This window comes from Rhincodon typus, chromosome 32 (genome assembly GCF_021869965.1).
Source record: "Rhincodon typus isolate 14 chromosome 32, sRhiTyp1.1, whole genome shotgun sequence".
Lineage (NCBI taxonomy): Eukaryota > Metazoa > Chordata > Chondrichthyes > Orectolobiformes > Rhincodontidae > Rhincodon > Rhincodon typus.
Window position 1 is genome coordinate 7,565,270 of NC_063363.1, and position 10,169 is coordinate 7,575,438.

The window sequence follows — 10,169 nt, forward strand, 5'->3', positions numbered from 1 at the left end:
TTCCTGCTCCTCTGATGCCGCTTAGCCTGCTGTGTTCATCCAGCTCTAAACCTTGTTATATCAATTGACAATGGATTCTTGGTTATCATTAGACTCTTACTTCCAGATTATTACCAAATTCAAATTTCACCATTTGCCATGGTGGGATTCAAACCCAGGTGCCCAGGACATTACCTGGGTCTGTGGATTAATCATCCAGCAATATCAACTTCTACAACATCATCTAACCCCTAAATTGAGTAATTAAAAACAGACCAGAAACAAAAGGCTCACCACTTTTGAATAAAAGCCATACCCCGAATGACATGTTGGATAAAGACATTGTATGGTGTAATACTGGTGCCAATGAGAAAGTTCAAAACTCCTCTTTTTGGGGCACATGTTAAAATCTTAGAATCATAAAATCCCTACAGTGCAGATAGTAGATATATGGCCTATTGAGTCTGCACTAACCCTCCAAAGAGCATCCTATCCAGACCCACACCACCCCTTCACCCTATCCACATAACCTTGCATTTGCCATAGCTAATCCACCTAGCTTTCACATCCTTGGACACTACAGGGCAATTTAGCATGGCCAATCCACCTAACCTGCACATCTTTGGACTGTGCAAGGAAACTGGAGCACCCGGAAGAAATCCACGCAGACACAGGATCAATTTTCTGCATTAACAGCAAGCTACAGCTCTCGATAGCTGATACACAACCACTGCAGGGAGAATGGCTGTCATATCAGGAGATGGTCAGACTTTCCTGTGATTCTTGTCAACAGCAATAGGAAGTCAATTCCCACCGTCCAGGGACATCATTTTAGGTAAATATTTAACAGGTACTCATGGCCAGTTCTCGTTAGAATCAGCACCTTTAAGGAGAAACAGGGAGAAAGAAAGCTCTTTGTGTGCCACGCTGTAAGCTTCTGCTGGTCTGTCTCTCCTCTCCATGGTCAGAGGTCACATGACACCAGATTATGGTCCAACAAGTTTATTTTAGATCACAGGCTTTCGGAGTGCTGCTCTGAAAGCTTGTGATTTCAAAAAAGCCTGTTGGACTGTATCTGGTGTCGTGTGAATTCCGACTTTGTCCACCCCTGTCCAACACCGGCATCTCCGCATCATGTCTCCCCTTCATGAGATGGAGATGAAGTTCATCTTGGGCTATTAACTTCAAAATAGGTGATAGCCGACCATTCTACATTGGTCTCTGTTCTCTTTCAATTAAAGTGGATAGAAAAAAAAGAGTCATATTTTGATTCATTATCACCTATTTTGTTCCACAATCCAGGATTGTTTCATCTGTGGTAACATTGGTGGATTAAAGTTAATCACTTGATTTGTAATTGTAAGCCTTAGAATGAGGAGTACGTATGGCAGGGTACAGCATTGAGATTCCACACTGCACTTTCAGTCAAATCCAGACACAAGTGCATAATTTTCAGAATAGATAACCATTACTGTCACTTCTACATTATTTGTGCTTTGTGTTCAACTATGGAATTGCAAACAAATGGGGAACTGGTTTGAATAATCGCAGCGTTTTACCAATGTGAGAAGGACCATAATAGAAAACGAAATGAGGTAGAACAGAAGAGAGAAGATCATAATTAAATAATAGCTTGCTTGAGTCTTGAAAGATTCCCAGTTTTATCACAAAGCAAAGACTAGTCCTACAACTTTATAGGGATAGGAATGAGGATAATTAGAGTAGTGGAGAGTCAACACAGAGAGCATAGAGGAATTCACTTTATAGGCATTAAACAATGGCAAGCAATTCAGTTAACGAAATCCAAGATCTAGTTGAAATTAATTAATCCATCTGATGCCTGATTGAGTTTATCCAGACAATGCCTTAGAGTAGGAGAAGCCCATGTTGAAGCAACTGTCCATATTGAGTTATATGGGATCAGTAGGAACATTGCAGTTTGCCCTAGTATTCCAGGATAGGAGGAGTTATTTTTGACTTTGGGTAGTAATGACAAATTGACAACATGTGATCAAACTTGCCAGCCACTGTAGAGATCTCCAGTCTCCATTGAATACAATCAGAGGAACCTGTACCCAAAGTCACAATTTCATTGCATGTATTTTATTATTCGACATGGAGATAATTGTTAAGCAAAACGTAAAATATTTCAATTATTTTTCCAATTACAGCCAGAAACCAAGTTGATAGCAACATCAGGAGAGATTCCAAAATCTTCACAACATAGAGATTCCTCATCTTCTGGGAGAACTAGCATTATATCAAACCTAAAGCCATTGACCAGCAGGGAGAACCGTGAGACACAGACAACCAATGATGCATCATCTCTGCATTTTGATTTCAGGCCATCCACAAATTGCCCACCAGCTGCCCCCAACTCAAACTCCAAGCAGAAATTAAATGTGGCCATCAATGTGGATGAGTGTCCCAGGCACCATCGGATATTTACTAGTGGCTCAAATTTCCAAGACTTCAATTCCAAAACATGGTATCCAAGGCATGCTGGCAGCTTACCTGATCTTCCAAACCATTCTCGGAATTTACGAGCTTCAGCAAAAAGTGTCTTATCTTATCCTGGTTCTCTAAAACAAAGGTGCAAGCTGATGAATGACAACCAGCAACAGTTCACATTTGCATGTCAGCAGAAGCGACAGCGTTATGTGATGAAAGATGGGAAATGCCAAGTCAATCTTGGATACATTGAAGAGAAGCACAAGTTCTTGTTTGACATTTTCACTACTGTAGTAGATTTGAAGTACCGCTGGTTTCTCTTTGTCTTCATGATGTGTTATCTTTTGACTTGGGCAACTTTTGGATTTTTGTATTTCCTGGATGCATACATTAGAGGTGATATTAACCACGCAGGTGAAACCGATTGGAAACCCTGCTTTGATAATGTGGATGGCTTCATTTCTGCCTTACTGTTATCTATTGAAAGTCAAAGGACAATTGGCTATGGGTCTCGTATGGTGACGTCTAATTGTGCAGAAGGTGTCATTTTACTTATAGCTCAATGCATCGTTGGTTCAATGATTGATGCCATGATGGTGGGCTGTGTGTTTGTGAAGATTTCTCGTCCCAAGAAGCGGGCTGAGACCCTGAAGTTTAGTAAATATGCAGTAATATCACACAGGGATGATGAACTTTGCTTGATGTTTAGAATTGGCGACCTGAGGGAAAGCCATATGGTTGATGCAAAACTAAGGGCCAAGCTCATTAAATCTAGACAAACAAAGGAGGGTGAATTCATACCTCTAAATCAAACAGAAATCAACCTTGGCTACGACACAGGGAAAGACCGCCTTTTCCTGGTAGAACCCCAGACCATTAGCCACGTCATCAATGAGAACAGTCCTTTCTGGAAAATGTGTGCTGAGTCAATGAAGAGGGAACAGTTTGAAATGATCGTAATCCTGGAAGGCATAGTGGAATCCACAGGTTCGTTGCATCCTACTTTAATCTCTTAACTGCACCAAAATGTGGAACTTGCGTGGGTCAATATTCTCTGGAGTTTAGAACAATGAGAGATGAACTCATTGAAATGTACAAAAATCTTGCTACAAGAGATTAATTTCTCTGCTGGAATGTTCAGTTCAAGAGTTGTATTTTCAGGTTAGGTGATTGACTATTTACAGGTGAAATGAAAAAGTTCTTTACTTAAAGGGTTGTGGATCTTTGGAACTCTCTATCCCAGAAATCTATCGATGTTAAATATACTTCAGACGAAGGTTGATAGATATTTGACACTGATTGAATTAATGGATATGGGAATACAAACAGAAAACAGAAATGATTTACAAAGGCAGCCACCATTGTATTGAATGGCATAGCTAGCTGAAGGGTTCAGATGGCCTACTCCTGTTCCAATTTCTCATGCTCTTAGGAATGGAAGGACTGTCTGATGGGGAGAGGTTGAGTAGGTTGGGCCTATATCCATTGGAGTTTAGATGAATGAGAGGTGAGCTTATTGAAACATATGAGATTCGTTGGGGACTTGATAGGGTAAATACAGAGTTGTTGTATCCCTTTGTGGGAGGATCCAGAGGAAATAATAAAGCATCATCCATATGAGACAGAGGCAAAGAAGAATTTCTTCTCTCAGAGGGTAGTGAATCCATAGATTCCTTATCTCAGAGGGCTGACAAAACTCAGATGTTAGTATATTCAAGGCTGACACAGACAGGTTTTTACTAAGTATGGGAATCAAAGGAATTGGGAAAAGGCAGAAAAGTGGAGCTGAAGGTGATCAGACCAGCTATGGTCTCATTGAATGGCAGAGAAGGCACGATGGGCTGAATTGCCTACTTTTGACTCCTACAACCTCTAGTCTGATAGTTCTTATGGTCTTCTATTTACATATTTAATCAAGTTCCACTTCTCTAAGAAATGTGCAAATGAAAGAACTAAGACAATTGTTGAGTTGCCCTTTATTTTTGTTCACTTACAGGAATGACCTGCCAAGCAAGGACTTCCTATAAAGAAGATGAGATTCTCTGGGGCCACCGGTTTGAGTCTTGCATCCTCTTAGAGAAAGGTGCATTCCGAGTTGATTACACCAAGTTTGACAAGACATTTGAGGTACAAATGCCACCGGGCAGTGCAAAGGACATGCACGAGGCAAAAGAAATAGAGAAAAACTACCTGTCCTCATTCCATTTGCACTGGGAGAATCTGAATCATTCCTGTGCCAAAGAACAGGGCCATAGTTTGACTGAGAATTCCAATATTATGGAAGAGAATAATATGGAAGATGTTGAGAATAACTAAAGATGGCAAATTTCTTGCAGTTAATTAAAATAGCATTCTGAAATCAAGGGGATATTGAAAAATAAAATCACTTTAAAGCCACTGAGGATCAGAGCAGAAATAATTAATCTGAACTAGACTAAGACCTTCAGCAAGAACTGAACGGGAAATGAAATGGAACATGATTGTTGCAAAGTCTGCAACATTGGTATCTATTAGAAAGCAAGATTTAAGGTTGGAAGATTACTAAGTAGGAGTGGGTAGATATTCTAATTTTGCACTCGATAGACTATTGGGGGTCATTTTGAAGAATTTGGTGGATTCAAATGATGTGAACAGAAACCACAAATAAGTTGGCAAGTGGTTTGTGCAAACACTTGAATTGTTGGGCTGAATGGCCTTTCCTCATTCTATGCTTTGAAATGTTTATGAATGAAGCTTCCTTATTGTTTCTCCATATTGGGGTGTGACATTATACAGGCAGGATGCAGATTGCGAACAGGTTCTGAACACAATGCAGAACAATGTAAAATAGCTGTCTGTATGTACGAGGAAATGTTTGCATGTCGGATCTTTAAAATTAATAATAATACACCGCTGCACGTGATTGCATTTGTGACTATGAACCTTTGTAAGTCAGATATTCATAAATTAGGAACTGCCTGTAGTTTGATTAAGCTGTAGCTTACAAGAGCTAACTTGATTCAAGTAACAAAGCCTATCTCATTTTAAAGTTATCCAGGTTTCAATACTCACTGGAGAATATAGTACATAACCGACAATGGTTTTGAAATTCCTGGGCTCCTGAAGACTGAAGAACGGTTAGAGTCATAGTGTCATAGAGATGTACAGCATGGAAACAGACCCTTCATTTCAACTCATCCATGCCGATGTCCTAAATTAATCTAGTCCCATTTTCCAGCATTTGGACTATATCCTTCTAAACGCTTCCTAATCATATACTCAGCCAGATGTCTTTTAAATGTTGTAATTGTACCTGACTCCACCACCCTCTCTAGCAGCTCTTTCCATACATGCACCAACTTCTGTGTGAAAAAGTTGCCCCTTAGGTCCCTTTTAAATCTTTGCCCCTCAGCTTAAACCTATGCCCTGCCCTCTAGTTTTGGATTCTTCCACCCCAGGGAAAAAATCTTGTCTATTCACTCTATCTGCACCTCTCATGGTTTTATAAAGCTCTATAAGGTCACACCTCAGCCTCCCTGCTCCAGGGAAAATAGACCTGGCCTATTAGCCTCTCCCTATAGCTCAGACCCTCCAACCCTGGCAACTTCCTTGTAAATCCATTCTGAACCCTTTCAGGTTTCACAACAAATCAGGGAAACCAGAATTGCATGCAGCATTCTAAAAGTGACCTAACCAATGTCCTGTACAGGTGAACACGACCTCCCAATTCCTATTGTGTTGGAAGTATTAGAATGTATGAAGGTGGATAAATCTCCTGATCCTGATCAGATATATCCAAGAACCCTACAAGAGGCTAGAGAAGAAATTGCAGGGCCCTGGCTGATATATTTGCATCATCATTAGCCATGGATGAGGTCCCAGAAGACTGGAAGGTAGCGAATGTCATGTCCTTATTCAAGAAGAGCTGCAAAGAAAGACCTGGGAAGTATAGACCAGTAAGCTTAACATCTGTAGTAGGTAAGTTGCTTGAGAAGGTTCTGAGGGATAAGAGATACATGCATTTAGAAAAACAGGGATTGATTAGGAGTGGTCAGCATGGCTTAGTTCATGGGAGATCATGCCTCACAGATTTCTTAGAGTTCTTTGATGAAGTGACCAGGAAGGTTGATGAGGGCAGGGCAGTAGACATAGTCTACGTGGATTTCAATAAGGCCTTTGATAAGGTTCCACATGGTCGATTGCTCTGGAAAGTTAGATGGCGTAGAATCCAGGGAGAGCTGGCAAATTGGATTCACAATTGGCTTGATGGTAGGAAGCAGAGACTAATAGTGGAAGGATGCTGTAAGACTGGAGGCCTGTGAATAGTGCTGTGCCTCAGGGTTCTGTGCTGGGCCCATTGCTGTTTGTTATCTATATCAATGATTTGAATGAGAACGTACAAGGCTTTGATTAGTAAGTTTGTGGACGACATTAAAATAGGTGGTAACGTGGACAATGCGGTAGGTTATCAGAAATTGCAGCAGGATCTTGATCAGCTGGGGAAGTGGGCAGAGAAGTGGCAAATGGAGTGTGAGGTGTTGCACTTTAGAAAGTCAAATCAAGGGAGGAGTTTCACAGTGAATGGCAGAGCTGTAAAGAGTGTAATGGAACAGAGGGACCTTGGAGTTCAGGTGCACGGTTCTCTAAAAGAGGAGTCACAGGTAGGCAGGGCAGTGAAGAAGGCTTTTGGCACACTGGCCTTCATCAGTCAGAGCATTGAGTACAGAAGTTGGGAAGTTATGTTGCAGTTGTACAGGACATTGGTGAGACCGCACTTGAAGTATTGTGTTCAGTTTTGGTCTCCTTGCCATAGGAAGGATGTTATTAAACTGGAAAGCATGCAGAAGAAATTTACAAGGATGTTGCCAGGACTCAAGGGACTGAGTTATAGGGAGAGGTTGGTCAAGCTAGGACTTTTTCTTTAGAGCATAGGAGACATAGGGGGATCTTATAGAAGTGTATAAGATCATGAGAGGCATGGATAGGGTGAATGCCCACAGTCTATTTTCCCAGGGTTGGGAAAATCAAGGGTTAGAGGGCATCAGTTTAAGGTAAGAGGGGAAGGATACATGGGAACCTGAGGGGGAACTTTTTTTACGCCGAGGGTTCTACGCATATGGAATGAGCTGCCAGTGGAAGTGGTTGAGGTGGGTACATGAACAATATTTAAAAGGTATTTGGATGAATACATGGATAGGAAAGATTGAGAAGGGTATAGGCCAAGTGCAGAAAAATGGGGTTAGCATGGATGGACATTTTGGTTGTCATGGACCAGTTTGGGCCGAAGGACCTGCCTCTGTGCTGTAGGGCTCTATGACTCTATACTCAATGCGTTGACCAATAAAGGCAAGCGTACCAAATGCCTGTTTGTTATCCACCTCAGCAGAAGGTGGAAATGAGGAAGGTGGGATTAGGGAAGAAAGGCATTTTGGACAGATCTAGGATTCATTGCCAATAATTCCATACCTAAGAGAGTGGAAGGGGCTTTGAATGGACCTTCTGCCCACCTCACTTTAAACATTGTCTGGCTAGTTACACTAAAAAATTTACCTTTTACAATCTTAGAAAATCCCAGCAAAGTCCTTATCAGCTGAGAGGTGGCTTAAGTCTTGCTGAGGCTTCCAAGAGACCCCAAATTTTTAACCGGTAATTTCTTACCCTGAGAACTCCATTCACTGCATTGGGAGGGGAACATCCTTTACATTGGTCCTCCTCTCTCTCAGTAATTCCCATATTTCACCTCATACTACTGCGTCAAGGTGAATAATCCTGTCCCTGCAATTTTGTGGATGGCGGTTTGAGGTTAATGTGACATGGATAGATGCAGAGGTTTCTGTTCTGCTGCACGAACACCAGCTGAGCAAGCCCCTAGGAATTTCTATGCCATTGTGTTCCTTTTTCACTATGGTTCTTTCTTATTACAATTCAAACGTAGCCCTAGGTATGGCTGTAAAGATGTTTACATAGGTGCCGGAACGTTCTTTTCCGTTGGGTTTTTCATTTATTATGTGATTGTTCACAGTCCAATTATAAAGTATCATTAACTGTATTCTGGAATTATATCAGCATTAAATACATGTTGATTAAAATACATCCATTTTATTTAATGATGTACAGTGTTAAACATCAATGAATGAATACAAGTTTCTGTATTTAATTATTCTTTCTAAAACACTTGCTCTACTGAAGCTATGATGGGGCATGAGAATGACTGGTTGCAAAGGCATGAAACTTTAAATACTCAGTCACAGAACTGCCTCTACTCTTTCCATCATGAAAGATCTCCACATTTATGTCCTTGGCTTGATGCACTGTTCCAATAAATCTCAACGTAAACTGGAGAAACGGCATTATATCTTCTGACTAGGCAATTTACAGCCTTCTAGACGCAACATCGAGTTCAGATTATATGCACTGCTCTCAACTGTGGGCTTCTTTTATGCCAGAGGCCAGTGCTTGTCGCAAACACAGAGAGGCATATTATTAGAGATAGTAGGAACTGCTGATGCTGGAGAATCTGAGATAACAAGGTGCAGAGCCGCGTGAAAACAGCAGGCCAAGCAGCATCAGAGAAGCAGGAAAGCTGACATTTCAGGTCTGGACCCTTCTTCAGAAAAAATGAGGCAGATTATTTTCTGAAACATCAGCCTTCCTGCTCCTATGATGCTGCTTGGCCTGCCGTGTTCATCCAGCTCTACACCTTGTTATCTCAGATTCTCCAGCATCTGCAGTTCCTACTATCTCAGATTATTACATGTTTGGCGATAGATTGGGAAAGGGGGAAGTACTACAAGACCTGGATGTCTTCATGCATCAGTCCTTGGAAATATTCATACCGGTACAGCAGGTGGTGAAGAAGGCATATAGTATGTCGCCCTTCATAACGAGAGGATGCCAGTACAGGGGCAGGAATGTCTTGCTGCAATTGAACAGGGCTCAATGTGACCACACCTGGAGTATGTGTGCAGTTTTGGTCTTGTTATCTGTGGAAGGATGTTCTACCTATGGAAGGAGGGCTACAAAGGTTTGCCAGGTTGACTTCTGGAGGGGGGAATTGTAGGTCTGATGTAGAGAGACTGGATCGGTAAGGATCATATTCACTGGAGATTAGAAGGATGAGGACTGATCTCCAGAAACCCATAAAAATTCTAACAGATAGAGAGTCGAGCCTGTGGAATTCTCTACCACAGAAAGTGGTTGAGGCCAAAGCATTGAACGTTGTTGGAAAGGAATTAGATAAAGTTATTACGGTTGAAGGGATCAGAGGGTATGGAGAGAAAGTGGGAACAAGGGACGGTACTGAATTGGATCATCAGCCATGATGATATCAAGTTGTGAAGCAGGTTCAATGGGCTGAGTGGCCTACTCCTGCTCCTATTTTCTATGTTTATCTTGGTTTAAAAGCAAAGGACTGTGAATGCTGGAAATCTGAAATAAAAACAGAAAGTGCTGGAGAAACTCAGCAGGTTTGGCAGCATTTGGGGGACAGAGAGAAAGAGAGTCAATGTCTCAAGTCCAGTATGATTTCTCTTCAATACTCACAGTCCATTCTGGTCACCTGTTTACTGTTTTACTTTCCTGGACATCCCATTTTCACTCATACTCCCCATGTGGAAACTCACCACATGGAACTCAACCTCCAACTTCACTCCTCGTCCCAGAGCCCTGACATTACACTTTGATGATGCCCACCATGACCCCATATATGCCCCTCACCACTAGAGGCCACGGTGGTGCTTAGTGTCAATAACACCACTCCC

The 10,169-nt window shown here is 41.6% G+C and overlaps 1 protein-coding gene across 1 annotated transcript; it reads left to right on the forward strand.

The window, feature by feature from the left end:
• Nucleotides 1–1,350: 1,350 nt before the first annotated feature.
• On the forward strand, nucleotides 1,351–4,746 carry LOC109920995 (G protein-activated inward rectifier potassium channel 3-like). Its single transcript, XM_020521046.2, has 3 exons — nucleotides 1,351–1,371; nucleotides 2,151–3,417; nucleotides 4,427–4,746. The coding sequence occupies exons 1-3, from the start codon at nucleotides 1,351–1,353 to the stop codon at nucleotides 4,744–4,746; spliced, it is 1,608 nt and encodes a 535-aa protein (XP_020376635.2).
• The last annotated feature ends 5,423 nt before the right edge of the window (nucleotides 4,747–10,169 follow it).

What these genes read in the sequence shown, in the direction of transcription:
- LOC109920995 (XM_020521046.2), top strand. Translation starts at nt 1,351, where the DNA reads ATGAGGAGTACGTATGGCAGG. An exon ending in TGAGGAGTACGTATGGCAGG is followed by an intron (nt 1,372 to 2,150) that starts GTACAGCATTGA and finishes TTCCAATTACAG; the next exon opens with CCAGAAACCAAGTTGATAGC. An exon ending in AGGCATAGTGGAATCCACAG is followed by an intron (nt 3,418 to 4,426) that starts GTTCGTTGCATC and finishes GTTCACTTACAG; the next exon opens with GAATGACCTGCCAAGCAAGG.